The 18,099-nt window shown below is 45.4% G+C and overlaps 2 protein-coding genes across 13 annotated transcripts in view; one reads left to right on the top strand and one right to left on the bottom strand.

Moving 5' to 3' along the window:
* The window catches only part of LOC105332686 (unconventional myosin-XVI), a 55,355-nt gene that overhangs the window by 1,240 nt on the left and 36,016 nt on the right, over positions 1–18,099 (top strand). For 11 of the 12 annotated variants that reach the window (XM_066068736.1, XM_066068734.1, XM_066068740.1 and 8 more), the window contains exons 2-8: positions 14,141–14,372; positions 14,717–14,787; positions 15,204–15,347; positions 16,456–16,564; positions 16,802–16,926; positions 17,297–17,422; positions 17,791–18,041. In XM_066068736.1, coding sequence (XP_065924808.1) covers positions 14,162–14,372; positions 14,717–14,787; positions 15,204–15,347; positions 16,456–16,564; positions 16,802–16,926; positions 17,297–17,422; positions 17,791–18,041 — 1,037 coding nt within the window. In that variant the 5' untranslated portion in view covers positions 14,141–14,161. Of the gene's footprint in view, positions 1–14,123; positions 14,373–14,716; positions 14,788–15,203; positions 15,348–16,455; positions 16,565–16,801; positions 16,927–17,296; positions 17,423–17,790; positions 18,042–18,099 lie in introns of all 12 variants that reach the window. The other variant, XM_066068732.1, reaches the window with a different exon arrangement.
* LOC136270637 (uncharacterized) lies at positions 566–6,440 on the bottom strand. The gene is made up of 9 exons (XM_066068935.1): positions 6,386–6,440; positions 3,924–3,986; positions 3,410–3,496; positions 3,094–3,296; positions 2,515–2,667; positions 2,032–2,142; positions 1,437–1,512; positions 920–1,038; positions 566–778 (listed from the first exon to the last, which is right to left on the bottom strand). Exons 1-9 carry the CDS (start codon positions 6,438–6,440, stop codon positions 566–568), a joined length of 1,080 nt encoding a protein of 359 aa, XP_065925007.1.

Below are 18,099 nucleotides of genomic sequence, written 5' to 3' on the forward strand. Positions count from 1 at the left end.
CAGGGGGACGGGACTGCCCCCCCCCTCCAGCACACGTTTTCTCGCAGCAAATATTTTTCTTGGATTTACTTATAAAAAAGGAAATTAACATACAGTTGCACCCCCCCCCCCCCCCCCAATGTTTTTGGGACCATGTAAAATTTGAAATGAAAGAGAGGAAATAAACTGTGAAATTGAAGTTAAAGGTACACTTAGCCCCCTACCCCCACGGATTAGGATTTTCAATTATTTAAAAAGTATTTTTGAGTTGGGTTTTTTTTTTCAAGGCAAGATTGGATGAGTCTGCCCTCAACCCACTTTGCTACGATGCTAGGTGCCTGAACAAAATATCATGGTTTCATTACATACATGTATGCTAGTATAAAGACTTTATGTAAACCAATATTATCTCGTGCATTGTTCCATTCACCAGGTTCTACAAATACCTTAGTCCAAAATAAATAAAAAATCCAAGACTAGGAGGGGAAGAAAGAGGAAATCTATTTTCCTTTTTTTTTTTTACTCAGGAGCTATTTTGTTGGGGGGGGGGGATTAGGGGTGAACAGGTCACTGACCCCTTGTAGATCTACCCATGACCTATCACCAGGGTCTGTATACACATAACCAGGGTCAGTATACCCATCACCAGGGTCAGAGTACGTATCACCAGAGTCTGTGTGCCCATCACCAGAGTCTGTACACCCATAACCAGGGCTAGTATACCCACCACCAGGGTCTCCATACCTATCACCAGGGTCAGAGTACGTATCACCAGAGTCTGTGTGCCCATCACCAGAGTCTGTACACCCATAACCAGGGTCAGTATACCCATCACCAGGGTCTTCATACCTATCACCAGGGTCAGAGTGCGTGTCACCAGAGTCTGTGTGCCCATCACCAGGGTCTGGATACCCATAACCAGGGTCAGTATACCCATCACCAGGGTCTTCATACCTATCACCAGGGTCAGAGAACGTATCACCAGAGTCTGTGTGCCCATCACAAGTGTCAGTATACACATAACCAGGGCCAGTATACCCATCACCAGGGTCTTCATACCTATCACCAGGGTCAGAGTACGTATCACCAGAGTCTGTGTGCTCATCACCAGGGTCTGTATACCCATAACAGGGCCAGTATACCTATCACCAGGGTCTCCATACCTATCACCAGGGTCAGAGTACGTATCACCAGAGTCTGTGTGCCCATCACCAGAGTCTGTACACCCATAACCATGGCCAGTATACCCATCACCAGGGTCTCCATACCTATCACCAGGGTCAGAGTATGTGTCACCAGAGTTTGTGTGCCCATCACCAGGGTCTGGATACCCATAACCAGGGTCAGTATACCCATCACCAGGGTCTCCATACCTATCACCAGGGTCAGAGTACGTATCACCAGAGTCTGTGTGCCCATCACCAGAGTCGGTACACCCATAACCAGGGCCAGTATACCCATCACCAGGGTCTTCATACCTATCACCAGGGTTAGAGTATGTGTCACCAGAGTTTGTGTGCCCATCACCAGGGTCTGGACACCCATAACCAGGGTCAGTATACCCATCACCAGGGTCTCCATACCTATCACCAGGGTCAGAGTACGTATCACCAGAGTCTGTGTGCCCATCACCAGGGTCTGTATACCCATAACCAGGGTCAGTATACCCATCACCAGGGCCTCCATACCTATCACCAGGGTCAGAGTACGTATCACCAGAGTTTGTGTGCCCATCACCAGGGTCTGGATACCCATAACCAGGGTCAGTATACCTATTACCAGGGTCTCCATACCTATCACTAGGGTCAGAGTACGTATCACCAGAGTCTGTGTGCCCTTCACCAGAGTCTGTACACCCATAACCAGGGCCAGTATACCCATCACCAGGGTCTCCATACCTATCACCAGGGTCAGAGTATGTGTCACCAGAGTTTGTGTGCCCATCACCAGGGTCTGGATACCCATAACCAGGGTCAGTATACCCATCACCAGGGTCTCCATACCTATCACCAGGGTTAGAGTACGTATCACCAGAGTCTGTGTGCCCATCACCAGAGTCTGTACACCCATAACCAGGGCCAGTATACCCATCACCAGGGTCTTCATACCTATCACCAGGGTTAGAGTATGTGTCACCAGAGTTTGTGTGCCCATCACCAGGGTCTGGACACCCATAACCAGGGTCAGTATACCCAACACCAGGGTCTCCATACCTATCACCAGGGTCAGAGTACGTATCACCAGAGTCTGTGTGCCCATCACCAGGGTCTGTATACCCATAACCAGGGTCAGTATACCCATCACCAGGGCCTCCATACCTATCACCAGGGTCAGAGTACGTATCACCAGAGTTTGTGTGCCCATCACCAGGGTCTGGATACCCATAACCAGGGTCAGTATACCTATCACCAGGGTTTCCATACCTATCACCAGGGTCAGAGTACGTATCACCAGAGTTTGTGTGCCAATCACCAGGGTCTGTACACCCATAACCAGGGTCAGTATACCCATCACCAGGGTCTCCATACCTATCACCAGGGTCAGCGTGCGTATCACCAGAGTCTGTGTGCCCATCACCAGGGTCTGTACACCCATAACCAGGGTTGGTATACCCATCACGAGGGTCTCCATACCTATCACCAGGGTCAGAGTGCGTGTCACCAGAGTCTGTGTGCCCATCACCAGGGTCTGTACGCCAATAACCAGGGTCAGTATACCCATCACCAGGGTCTCAATACCTATCACCAGGGTCATAGTACGTGTCACCAGAGTCTGTGTGCCTATCACCAGGGTCTGTACACCCATTACCAGGGCCAGTATACCCATCACCAGGGTCTCCATACCTATCACCAGGATCATTATATCCATCACTAGAGTTTGTGTGCCCAACAATGGGGTCTGTACACCCATCACCAGGGTCAGTATACCAATCACCCGGGTCTGTACACCCATAACCAGGGTCAGTATACCCATCACCAGGGTCTTCATATCTATCACCAGGATCAGAGTACGTATCACCAGAGTCTGTACACCCATAACCAGGGTCAGTATACCCATCACCAGGGTATGTACACCCATAACCAGGGTCATTATACCCATCACCAGGGTATGTACACCCATAAGCAGGGTCAGTATATCCATCACCAGGGTCTCAATACCTATCACCTGGGTCAGAGTACGTATCACCAGAGTCTGTGTGCTCATGACCAGGGTCTGTACATCCATAGCCAAAGTCAGTATACCCATCACCCGGGTCTCAATACCTATCACCAGGGTCATAATGCCTATCACCAGAGTCAGAGTACGTATCACCAGAACTGTAAACATATCACCTGGGTCATTATACCTTTTAGTAGGGTCAGTGTTCGTAGTACTAGGGTCTGTGTGCCCATCATCATGGTCTGTATATTCATAACAAAGGTCAGTTTACCCTTCACCAGGGTCTTAATACTTTTCACCAGGATAGTGTACGCATGCATCAATAGGGTCTGTGTGCCCATCACCAGGGTCAGTATACCTAACACAACAGTCAGTGCACTTATCATTAGAGTTTGTATATCCATTACCTGAGTCAGGTAATACTGACCCTGTTGATAAGTAGAGTGACCCTGGTGATAGGTATACTGATCCTGGTGAAGAGCACACATACCTTGGTGATACGTACACTCATGATCCTTGTGATAGGTATACTGTCTCAGGTGATGGTTATACTTACCCTGGTTATAGATTTTGAGATTCTGGTGTTACGTATGCTGACCCTTAGAATATCTACACGTTTGTGTATACCGACTCTGGTGATGGATACATACTGACCCCTGTGATTGGCTACAGACCCTTGTGATACGTACACTGACTCTGTCGATAGCTATACTGACCCTGGTGATAGAGAATGTGATAGATATACCGGTGATAAATGTACTGACTCTTGTGATAGGTATACTGACCTTGGAGATGGGCCCTCAGACCCACGGATGCGTACACTGACACGGCCGTTAGGTAAACTAACTCTGGTGATAGGTAATAGGTACAGTTATCCCGGTGAAAGTCTACTGATCAAGGTAATGGATGTACAAACCCTGAAGATAAGTGCACTGACTGTTGTGATAGATATACTGACCCTAATGATGGGCACACAGACCCTATTGATTCGTAAACTATTCCTGGTGATAAGTATTTAGACCCTGGTGATGGGCATACTGGCCCTGGTTATGGGCGTACAGACTCTGGTGATGGGCACACAGACTCTGGTGATACGTACTCTGACCCTGGTGATTGGTATGATGACACTGGTGATGGGTATACTGACACTGGTTATGGGTGTACAGACTCTGGTGATGGGCACACAGACTCTGGTAATACGTACTCTGACCCTGGTGATAGGTATGGAGGCCCTGGTGATAGGTATACTGACCCTGGTTATGGGTATCCAGACCCTGGTGATGGGCACACAAACTCTGGTGACACGTACTCTGACCCTGGTGATAGGTATGGAGACCCTGGTGATGGGTATACTGGCCCTGGTTATGGGTGTACAGACTCTGGTGAAGGGCACACAGACTCTGGTGATACGTACTCTGACCCTGGTGATAGGTATGGAGACCCTGGTGATGGGTATACTGGCCATGGTTATGGGTATACAGACCCTGGTGATGGGCACACAGACTCTGGTGATACGTACTCTGACCCTGGTGATAGGTATGGAGACCCTGGTGATAGGTATACTGACCCTGGTTATGGGTATCCAGACCCTGGTGATGGGCACACAAACTCTGGTTACACGTACTCTGACCCTGGTGATAGGTATGGAGACCCTGGTGATGGGTATACTGACCCTGGTTATGGGTATCCAGACCCTGGTGATGGGCACACAAACTCTGGTGACACATACTCTGACCCTGGTGATAGGTATGGAGATCCTGGTGATGGGTATACTGGCCATGGTTATGGGTGTACAGACTCTGGTGATGGGCACACAGACTCTGGTGATACGTACTCTAACCCTGGTGATAGGTATGGAGACCCTGGTGATGGGTATACTGACCCTGGTTATGGGTATCCAGACCCTGGTGATGGGCACACAGACTCTGGTGATACGTACTCTGACCCTGGTGATAGGTATGAAGACCCTGGTGATGGGTATACTGACCCTGGTTATGGGTATCCAGACCCTGGTGATGGGCACACAGACTCTGGTGACACGCACTCTGACCCTGGTGATAGGTATGAAGACCCTGGTGATGGGTATACTGACCCTGGTTATGGGTGTACAGACTCTGGTGATGGGCACACAGACTCTGGTGATACGTACTCTGACCCTGGTGATAGGTATGGAGACCCTGGTGATGGGTATACTGACCCTGGTTATGGGTATCCAGACCCTGGTGATGGGCACACAAACTCTGGTGACACATACTCTGACCCTGGTGATAGGTATGGAGACCCTTGTGATGGGTATACTGGCCCTGGTTATGGGTGTACAGACTCTGGTGAAGGGCACACAGACTCTGGTGATACGTACTCTGACCCTGGTGATAGGTATGGAGACCCTGGTGATAGGTATACTGACCCTGGTTATGGGTATCCAGACCCTGGTGATGGGCACACAGACTCTGGTGATACGTACTCTGACCCTGGTGATAGGTATGAAGACCCTGGTGATTGGTATACTGACCCTGGTTATGGGTATCCAGACCCTGGTGATGGGCACACAGACTCTGGTGACACGCACTCTGACCCTGGTGATAGGTATGAAGACCCTGGTGATGGGTATACTGACCCTGGTTATGGGTGTACAGACTCTGGTGATGGGCACACAGACTCTGGTGATACGTACTCTGACCCTGGTGATAGGTATGGAGACCCTGGTGATGGGTATACTGACCCTGGTTATGGGTATCCAGACCCTGGTGATGGGCACACAAACTCTGGTGACACATACTCTGACCCTGGTGATAGGTATGGAGACCCTTGTGATGGGTATACTGGCCCTGGTTATGGGTGTACAGACTCTGGTGAAGGGCACACAGACTCTGGTGATACGTACTCTGACCCTGGTGATAGGTATGGAGACCCTGGTGATAGGTATACTGACCCTGGTTATGGGTATCCAGACCCTGGTGATGGGCAAACAAACTCTGGTGATACGTACTCTGACCCTGGTGATAGGTATGGAGACCCTTGTGATGGGTATACTGACCCTGGTTATGGGTATACAGACCCTGGTGATGGGCACACAAACTCTGGTGATACGTACTCTGACCCTGGTGATAGGTATGGAGGCCCTGGTGATGGGTATACTGACCCTGGTTATGGGTATACAGACCCTGGTGATGGGCACACAGACTCTGGTGATACGTACTCTGACCCTGGTGATAGGTATGGAGACCCTGGTGATGGGTATACTGACCCTGGTTATGGGTGTCCAGACCCTGGTGATGGGCACACAAACTCTGGTGACACATACTCTAACCCTGGTGATAGGTATGAAGACCCTGGTGATGGGTATACTGGCCCTGGTTATGGGTGTACAGACTCTGGTGATGGGCACACAGACTCTGGTGATACGTACTCTGACCCTGGTGATAGGTATGGAGACCCTGGTGATGGGTATACTGACCCTGGTTATGGGTATCCAGACCCTGGTGATGGGCACACAAACTCTGGTGACACATACTCTGACCCTGGTGATAGGTATGGAGACCCTGGTGATGGGTATACTGGCCATGGTTATGGGTGTACAGACTCTGGTGATGGGCACACAGACTATGGTGATACGTACTCTAACCCTGGTGATAGGTATGGAGACCCTGGTGATGGGTATACTGGCCCTGTTATGGGTATACAGACCCTGGTGATGGGCACACAGACTCTGGTGATACGTACTCTGACCCTGGTGATAGGTATGGAGACCCTGGTGATTGGTATACTGGCCCTGTTATGGGTATACAGACCCTGGTGATGAGCACACAGACTCTGGTGATACGTACTCTGACCCTGGTGATAGGTATGAAGACCCTGGTGATGGGTATACTGGCCCTGGTTATGTGTATACTGACACTTGTGATGGGCACACAGACTCTGGTGATACGTTCTCTGACCCTGGTGATAGGTATGAAGACCCTGGTGATGGGTATACTGACCCTGGTTATGGGTATCCAGACCCTGGTGATGGGCACACAGACTCTGGTGACACATACTCTGACCCTGGTGATAGGTATGGAGACCCTTGTGATGGGTATACTGGCCCTGGTTATGGGTGTACAGACTCTGGTGAAGGGCACACAGACTCTGGTGATACGTACTCTGACCCTGGTGATAGGTATGGAGACCCTGGTGATGGGTATACTGGCCCTGGTTATGGGTATACAGACCCTGGTGATGGGCACACAGACTCTGGTGATACGTACTCTGACCCTGGTGATAGGTATGGAGACCCTGGTGATAGGTATACTGACCCTGGTTATGGGTATCCAGACCCTGGTGATGGGCACACAAACTCTGGTTACACGTACTCTGACCCTGGTGATAGGTATGGAGACCCTGGTGATGGGTATACTGACCCTGGTTATGGGTATCCAGACCCTGGTGATGGGCACACAAACTCTGGTGACACATACTCTGACCCTGGTGATAGGTATGGAGACCCTGGTGATGGGTATACTGGCCATGGTTATGGGTGTACAGACTCTGGTGATGGGCACACAGACTCTGGTGATACGTACTCTAACCCTGGTGATAGGTATGGAGACCCTGGTGATGGGTATACTGACCCTGGTTATGGGTATCCAGACCCTGGTGATGGGCACACAGACTCTGGTGATACGTACTCTGACCCTGGTGATAGGTATGAAGACCCTGGTGATGGGTATACTGACCCTGGTTATGGGTATCCAGACCCTGGTGATGGGCACACAGACTCTGGTGACACGCACTCTGACCCTGGTGATAGGTATGAAGACCCTGGTGATGGGTATACTGACCCTGGTTATGGGTGTACAGACTCTGGTGATGGGCACACAGACTCTGGTGATACGTACTCTGACCCTGGTGATAGGTATGGAGACCCTGGTGATGGGTATACTGACCCTGGTTATGGGTATCCAGACCCTGGTGATGGGCACACAAACTCTGGTGACACATACTCTGACCCTGGTGATAGGTATGGAGACCCTTGTGATGGGTATACTGGCCCTGGTTATGGGTGTACAGACTCTGGTGAAGGGCACACAGACTCTGGTGATACGTACTCTGACCCTGGTGATAGGTATGGAGACCCTGGTGATAGGTATACTGACCCTGGTTATGGGTATCCAGACCCTGGTGATGGGCACACAGACTCTGGTGATACGTACTCTGACCCTGGTGATAGGTATGAAGACCCTGGTGATTGGTATACTGACCCTGGTTATGGGTATCCAGACCCTGGTGATGGGCACACAGACTCTGGTGACACGCACTCTGACCCTGGTGATAGGTATGAAGACCCTGGTGATGGGTATACTGACCCTGGTTATGGGTGTACAGACTCTGGTGATGGGCACACAGACTCTGGTGATACGTACTCTGACCCTGGTGATAGGTATGGAGACCCTGGTGATGGGTATACTGACCCTGGTTATGGGTATCCAGACCCTGGTGATGGGCACACAAACTCTGGTGACACATACTCTGACCCTGGTGATAGGTATGGAGACCCTTGTGATGGGTATACTGGCCCTGGTTATGGGTGTACAGACTCTGGTGAAGGGCACACAGACTCTGGTGATACGTACTCTGACCCTGGTGATAGGTATGGAGACCCTGGTGATAGGTATACTGACCCTGGTTATGGGTATCCAGACCTTGGTGATGGGCACACAAACTCTGGTGATACGTACTCTGACCCTGGTGATAGGTATGGAGACCCTTGTGATGGGTATACTGACCCTGGTTATGGGTATACAGACCCTGGTGATGGGCACACAAACTCTGGTGATACGTACTCTGACCCTGGTGATAGGTATGGAGGCCCTGGTGATGGGTATACTGACCCTGGTTATGGGTATACAGACCCTGGTGATGGGCACACAGACTCTGGTGATACGTACTCTGACCCTGGTGATAGGTATGGAGACCCTGGTGATGGGTATACTGACCCTGGTTATGGGTGTCCAGACCCTGGTGATGGGCACACAAACTCTGGTGACACATACTCTAACCCTGGTGATAGGTATGAAGACCCTGGTGATGGGTATACTGGCCCTGGTTATGGGTGTACAGACTCTGGTGATGGGCACACAGACTCTGGTGATACGTACTCTGACCCTGGTGATAGGTATGGAGACCCTGGTGATGGGTATACTGACCCTGGTTATGGGTATCCAGACCCTGGTGATGGGCACACAAACTCTGGTGATACGTACTCTGACCCTGGTGATAGGTATGGAGACCCTGGTGATTGGTATACTGGCCCTGTTATGGGTATACAGACCCTGGTGATGAGCACACAGACTCTGGTGATACGTACTCTGACCCTGGTGATAGGTATGAAGACCCTGGTGATGGGTATACTGGCCCTGGTTATGTGTATACTGACACTTGTGATTGGCACACAGACTCTGGTGATACGTTCTCTGACCCTGGTGATAGGTATGAAGACCCTGGTGATGGGTATACTGACCCTGGTTATGGGTATCCAGACCCTGGTGATGGGCACACAGACTCTGGTGACACGCACTCTGACCCTGGTGATAGGTATGAAGACCCTGGTGATGGGTATACTGACCCTGGTTATGGGTGTACAGACTCAGGTGATGGGCACACAGACTCTGGTGATACGTACTCTGACCCTGGTGATAGGTATGGAGACCCTGGTGATGGGTATACTGACCCTGGTTATGGGTATCCAGACCCTGGTGATGGGCACACAAACTCTGGTGACACATACTCTGACCCTGGTGATAGGTATGGAGACCCTTGTGATGGGTATACTGGCCCTGGTTATGGGTGTACAGACTCTGGTGAAGGGCACACAGACTCTGGTGATACGTACTCTGACCCTGGTGATAGGTATGGAGACCCTGGTGATAGGTATACTGACCCTGGTTATGGGTATCCAGACCCTGGTGATGGGCACACAAACTCTGGTGATACGTACTCTGACCCTGGTGATAGGTATGGAGACCCTTGTGATGGGTATACTGACCCTGGTTATGGGTATACAGACCCTGGTGATGGGCACACAAACTCTGGTGATACGTACTCTGACCCTGGTGATAGGTATGGAGGCCCTGGTGATGGGTATACTGACCCTGGTTATGGGTATACAGACCCTGGTGATGGGCACACAGACTCTGGTGATACGTACTCTGACCCTGGTGATAGGTATGGAGACCCTGGTGATGGGTATACTGACCCTGGTTATGGGTGTCCAGACCCTGGTGATGGGCACACAAACTCTGGTGACACATACTCTAACCCTGGTGATAGGTATGAAGACCCTGGTGATGGGTATACTGGCCCTGGTTATGGGTGTACAGACTCTGGTGATGGGCACACAGACTCTGGTGATACGTACTCTGACCCTGGTGATAGGTATGGAGACCCTGGTGATGGGTATACTGACCCTGGTTATGGGTATCCAGACCCTGGTGATGGGCACACAAACTCTGGTGACACATACTCTGACCCTGGTGATAGGTATTGAGACCCTGGTGATGGGTATACTGGCCATGGTTATGGGTGTACAGACTCTGGTGATGGGCACACAGACTATGGTGATACGTACTCTAACCCTGGTGATAGGTATGGAGACCCTGGTGATGGGTATACTGGCCCTGTTATGGGTATACAGACCCTGGTGATGGGCACACAGACTCTGGTGATACGTACTCTGACCCTGGTGATAGGTATGGAGACCCTGGTGATAGGTATACTGGCCCTGTTATGGGTATACAGACCCTGGTGATGAGCACACAGACTCTGGTGATACGTACTCTGACCCTGGTGATAGGTATGAAGACCCTGGTGATGGGTATACTGGCCCTGGTTATGTGTATACTGACACTTGTGATGGGCACACAGACTCTGGTGATACGTTCTCTGACCCTGGTGATAGGTATGAAGACCCTGGTGATGGGTATACTGACCCTGGTTATGGGTATCCAGACCCTGGTGATGGGCACACAGACTCTGGTGACACGCACTCTGACCCTGGTTATAGGTATGAAGACCCTGGTGATGGGTATACTGACCCTGGTTATGGGTGTACAGACTCTGGTGATGGGCACACAGACTCTGGTGATACGTACTCTGACCCTGGTGATAGGTATGGAGACCCTGGTGGTGGGTATACTAGCCCTGGTCATGGGTGTACAGACTCTGGTGATGGGCACACAGACTCTGGTGATACGTACTCTGACCCTGGAGACCCTGGTGATGGGTATACTGACCCTGGTTATGTGTATACAGACCCTGGTGATAGGTCATGGGTAGATCTACAAGGGGTCAGTGACCTGTTCACCCCTAATCCCCCCCCCCCAACAAAATAGCTCCTGAGTAAAAAAAAAAAGGAAAATAGATTTCCTCTTTCTTCCCCTCCTAGTCTTGGATTTTTTATTTATTTTGGACTAAGGTATTTGTAGAACCTGGTGAATGGAACAATGCACGAGATAATATTGGTTTACATAAAGTCTTTATACTAGCATACATGTATGTAATGAAACCATGATATTTTGTTCAGGCACCTAGCATCGTAGCAAAGTGGGTTGAGGGCAGACTCATCCAATCTTGCCTTGAAAAAAAAAACCCAACTCAAAAATACTTTTTAAATAATTGAAAATCCTAATCCGTGGGGGTAGGGGGCTAAGTGTACCTTTAACTTCAATTTCACAGTTTATTTCCTCTCTTTCATTTCAAATTTTACATGGTCCCAAAAACATTGGGGGGGGGGGGTGCAACTGTATGTTAATTTCCTTTTTTATAAGTAAATCCAAGAAAAATATTTGCTGCGAGAAAACGTGTGCTGGAGGGGGGGCAGTCCCGTCCCCCTGTCCCTGCCCCCATTCGAACCCCCCCCCCTCCCTCCGATGCTAAGTGCCTGTTGTTTTCCTGTAACATTGATTTTGATTGTTCTCTCAATTATTTATTTAATTTTTTGGTGTAAAATCTAATATACATAACATTTTAATCACTTCTGATCATATTTTTCATATAAAAATCGCATTTTTAAATTGCACATATATCAGTTCGAAGTTCCTCCAAATAGCTTTCGAATTTCCTCCCAATCGTTTACCGATCCCGATGGAAAGTTGATTCACGCATGCGCACATCCTGGTTATAGTGCCTGGTTATGGGATATAAAAAGTACCCTATTCTATACCTCAACTGTTGAAGCACAGCGTAATACGCCCTCTGGTGAGAGATTGCGAGACTATGTTGAACTCTGGCGTAGGAATACATACGACAGCAAAAAACTTCTAATTGTTCGTACCATTTAAAATCTGACTATTTCCAAGGTATTTATGAATAAGTTTCCTTTAAAAAAAATAATGCTTCAGCGTACATAACATCGAATTTATCGATTATTTTAAAGAACAAAGTCTTGTCAGCGGTGATGATTTGTGCTTAGGTGCAAACACTGTTTCAGTTTCGGTTTGCTAGAGTAACTGCATAAGAGAGTTGATTAAAATCAACTCCCAAAAAAGCCCAGAGAAAAGGAGTTCCCAGAATCATGAAAATTCTAATGGGGGGGGGGGGGGGGTAGTGTAGTCTCTAACTTCATTTTTTTGTCTTCATTTCGTTCAATTTCATTTCAAATTCTAAATTTTTACATACTCCAAAAAGCAGTTGGTGGTGCCAGTACGTCCCTGTAAATTATTTTTAATCTGGTTTACTCAAACACTAAGGTGATTCAGACTATAACTAGATATATTGTGGAATTATTTTTTTTTTATTGTAAAAATATTTAAATTTATTCCACTGCAGACACAACTCCATGCCTTCATTATATAAAAGCATGCTTTTGTATGTTTCTAACAATGATTCCTGGTTTTTACAGTAATATTCAGCTTATTTGTTGCCCCATAAATCAATGTGATTGTATCATGATGATAGCTCAGTGCCCTTTTTTGGACATTTTTCTTTTACTTCAAGGTCAAGTCTTTAGTGATTTCAACATCTTCCTCCTAAATTTAAAACATGATCAATAATGATGCATTTAAGTCATTAGATAAGAAAAGGTGTTTCCTAGGATATTTGTCCATTTAAATGTTGGTGAACATTAGTGTCGTGATACAGACCTTTAATCAAGTGCGCAATAGTTCAGAATACCTCGCAGAATGAAAGATGACAGAAAATGACTACCGGGTAGCTATTTTTAAAAGAAAAACAGTCTTTCTCAGAGTAATTTCCCTTTAACAAAGGTAAATGATCCTTAATGTCAGGATTGGATTCCTATTCTCCCCACTCAGAATGAGAGAGTTTAAAAGCAAGATATTTATATTGATTTATTTCATTCCTTGGTTATTTTAAAAGTTCTGTAAATATTCACTCTCAAACTGTGTTTTTTAAAGGAATACATATACATGTATTATTGGTTACTGTGGTTTCATTAATATTCAAGGATATCAATTTTCGTGGATAAAGTGAAAATCACAGTTTCAAGGATACGTAAATTCGTGACCAATGACCCTATCAATACAAAATCTTAGTAGAAGTTGCAGTTCAATGAATATTTAATTTCATGGATAAACTTAAAATCAAAATCAACGAAAATTGGTATTCAATGAATATTGATGAAACCACAGTACATGGTTTGTTGTTTACCTAATATGGTTTATACAGTAAATTCCATATGGGGTGAGAGCGGAGCTTGAGCCCCCATATGGAATTTACTGACCATGTATAAACCATATTAGGCCTACTACAAACCATCTAACGATTATATCTTACCGACTGCCTTTTTTTAATGATAAAAAGTAAATAAAACAATGAAAATCAAGCTTTTATATTAATATTACATGTTTCAAACATGTAAACAGATGTGACTTTAAAAATGGAATAGCTTTATTTAGAACACATGAAAATATCCATATTTACAGTATTTTAAAGTCTTACAGTGCAGTGCTGATGCAGAATCTTATAACTGATGATAATTAATTTAAAAGTTGGATTACAATATTAGGTCCTTGTGACCAGACAGAAGATGGAACAGTCCATCCTACAGTCTCTGTCTACCCCTCACCGCCAAAAGGTCACCAGGCAGCTACGGAAGGAGCAGGTGAAGCGTTACCTGGACCACATCAAACAGGGGAGCGTCCGGAGAGAGCGCAAGGAAAACCGGAAGAAAACCAGGGTTGAGTTTCAGAAAATCTTTCTACTGCAGGAAGCTGTGGAGAGCTTTAATGATAGAGAGGGTACAATTTCATTACTATAAATTAAATAAAATGTCATTACTTATTATTAGATAGAGAGGGTACTATGTCTTTACTTTTCATTAGATAGAGGGGATACAATGTCAAAACTATTCATCAGATAGAGAGGGTACAATTACAATGTCTTCAGCATTGATCCATTTTTTGGTGTTTTAGGATTTAGCAGTCTTTGAAAATTCTGTAGGAATAAAATTTCATCTGTTAATGTGATGAGAATCAGGGAGCACTTGCATTAAATCAGCTTTTTAAAATCCAATTGGTAAATTGCTCATTAATTATGTTAAAATTCACAATTAATTTAAGTGACCATAAATCAAATTTTACAGTTGCTCGGCTCCTGAACCAAGGAGTGGACAAGAACTTTGTGACCGGCAATGACACATCCTTATTGCATAAAGTAAGTCTTGACCTTGACCTTCATGACAATCCTTGACCTTGTTTATGATGATTCTATGATTTATAAATTAATCTTTCAATTACCGGCTTTTGAGTTTTGAAGATTATTACTTTTTTGAAAATTTACAAGTAATGAGAATAAATTGAATTTTACCAGCTTTTGAAGATAACTGATACTGTATACAGGGAAACATTTGCCCCCGTTTTATTTTTTCACCCTTCTTGTCTACAAGTGAATTTAAGACCGGGCGAATTGCATTGGCTCAAATTATCTCTTTTTAAACACAACTGTGTCTGGGCAAATTCAAGACGGGGAGAAACTGTTTGCAAGTGTAGAAGGGCAAAAATTACATGGGGCAAAAATAACCCTGTATACAGTAGTATTGATAATGACAAGTTATGATAAATCTGTTTCAGTGTGTGGAGGAGGAGAACTATTCGGCCGCTGAGCTGTTGATTCGTGAGGGCGTGAACATCAATGCAGGGGACGTGGATGGCTGGACGCCATTACACATGGCTTGTCACTGCCAGGCCGTGGACATGGTCCAGCTTATCCTCAATGTAAGTCTCAATCCTTTGATTCTCTATCTCATTCTCTTGTTCTCATACCATGTATAGTTATTCTGTTTTTACGTGTGAAATTTACACTTAAAAGGGATTGAAGTTAGATGCAACGCATTCTACATCAACTTAAGACTGCTTATATGTTGGATATGTTCTAATGAATAATTCCTGAAGTTAAACATGGATATAAAATACCCAAAGCATTTTAAAACAGCCAATGTACCTATAACAGTAGAGTAGAATACCTTTATAATGATAGTATAGTTACCAAGAGGGATACAATATATTTTATTATACTTTCATGTTAAATACTGAAATCTGATTGGTTTAAACGCAGTTGATAATCTGTTCTATTACTCTCAGCCTTAGCAACACACTTGGCAACGGGTAACACTATATAAATAGTGCCTCTTTAACAGTTACCCTCCCAAACAGGCACTATTTATTTTATTATACTGAATGTCCTAATTTTAGAGAAAATTTTACTGCTTTTATATAGAAATGAAGTGAATTTTACGGCGAACCGTACGCGCATAATTTACGCACATGTAACAATTCGTTTTGTTATACTTTCATGTTAAATACTGAAATCTGATTGGTTTAGACGCAGTTCAATATCTGTTCTATTACCCTCAGATTTCAGTATTTAACATGAAAGTATAACAATACAAATTGTTATACTTTCATGTTAAATACTGAAATCTGATTGGTTAAGACGCAGTTCATAATCTTTTCTATTACCCTCAGCGTTAGCAACGCACTTAGCAACGGGTAACATTAAAAATTGTTACATGCGCGAAAATTATGCGCATACGGTTCGCCGTAGAATTCACGTTATTCCTATATTAAAGCAGTAAAATTTTCTTTAAAATTAAGACATTCAGTATAACAAAATAAATAGTGCCTGTTTGGGAGGATAACAGTTGAAATTGACACCCCTCGAAAACCATTGTCAACCTCCGCTTCGCGTCGGTTGACAATGGTTTTCTCAGGGTGTCAATTTCAACTGTTATCCTCCCAAACAGGCACTATTTATATAATGTAACTCTATTTGAGTTGCACAGTGTAACCAGTAACATTAGTTCTGACTTTCACAATGCTGTAGAATGGGGGTGATGCCACGCGTTTGGATGTGGATGGGTTTTTTCCGCATGACCATGCTCCACAGGACTCAGAAACAAGGGAGATAATGCAGCAACACATGGAGAGTAAAGGTAGTTATTCAGAGTTTCAGCAGTAATACATTTTGTACACAGGTTTTATTGTTCTATAATTTGAACTCTCGGGAATTCTACGGAATTTTTTCAATCAAAATAATTTAAACTACCCACTTTTCATAGCATATGTGCCTACATTATGTTCATTGTGTGAAAACACGTTTGAATCAAACTGTACAAAAAAGGGAGCTACTTGCAGTTTATGTAAACCAATTTTTATTCAATTTCAATCAGGCCTCAGTGAGAAAGACTTACAGGAGGTCCGATTGAAGGTTCCCCTGGAGATGTTCACTGAGGTCAAGGACCACCTCTCTCATGGAGGGAATCCAAACAAGGAGAACGAAAACGGAATCACCCTGGTAAGATATACCGTGGAATCATTGGAATTTGTGAAGCGAATTTTTGTGGATTTAGTGGGTCATCCTAACTGAGAAAACTAAATCCTCAACAAACTATGGAACATAGTAAAAATTTATTAATACTGTTTCTCCACAAAATTACAACCCCATGAACCTGAAAAAAAGATTACGGTCCACAAAAATTGGCCCAATTGACTTTTTGATGATGCAAATGTAGTTCACCAGTAGAATTAGCAGATTTGAGATTCTAAACACTAAATATTTTTTTATGATATATAAAGATATTTTGCTCAACAGTAGTTATCATTCTTTGATGACTGGTATGTGGAAGATGCCGAATTCTACCCTTTTTATTGGCTTTGTCTTGTAGCTCCATATTGCCTGTGCCAATGGGTACAGAAAGGTCATACGACTGCTTCTGAGGCATGGAGCCGATGTCAATCAAGCAGATAATGATGGATGGACGTCTCTTCACATTGCAGCCAGATATAACCAGGTAATTAGTAAAGTCAACTTTTATTCAGCTGCCAGAAATTTTTGCTAGGTTTGCAAGTACCGGTATGTCCTATTTTGGAATGTTTCTTGTCGTTGACAATCCTGTAGTTTCTTAAAATCTTCACATTGCAGCCAGATATAACCAGGTAATTAGTAAAGTCAACTTTTATTCAGCTGCCAGAAATTTTTGCTAGGTTTGCAAGTACCGGTATGTCCTATTTTGGAATGTTTCTTGTCGTTGACAATCCTGTAGTTTCTTAAAATCTATTATACCAAGGCTTTGTTTCTAAGATCACTTGAAGTGAGTAAATTGCAAGTAGCAGTCCTGGGAGTTAAAGTTGTTAACAGTATTTTTGGTGTTGGGTGTAGATGAGGGTTGTCCAGACACTGCTGAGGTCTGGGGCAGATCCTCTGATGTCGGACGCCGTCGGCTGTACCCCCTCACAAGTCACCACCAATAACGAAATCCGCGCTCTGCTGACCAAAGCCGAGAGGAAGCAGAGGAAGCTGTCTTCATGGCGAGACTCAGAGCTACTTGATAATCTGGATGATGATGCTGATATAGATGCTGATGAAGAGGCCATGATGGGTCATCTTGTGCGCATCAACAGCAAAAATGTGTAAGTTTTGTGTAGTTCTACAGTTAGAGAAGAGTATTTCACATCACTCAGATTAAAA

The sequence above is a fragment of the Magallana gigas genome, chromosome 8 (assembly GCF_963853765.1).
Source record: "Magallana gigas chromosome 8, xbMagGiga1.1, whole genome shotgun sequence".
NCBI lineage: Eukaryota > Metazoa > Mollusca > Bivalvia > Ostreida > Ostreidae > Magallana > Magallana gigas.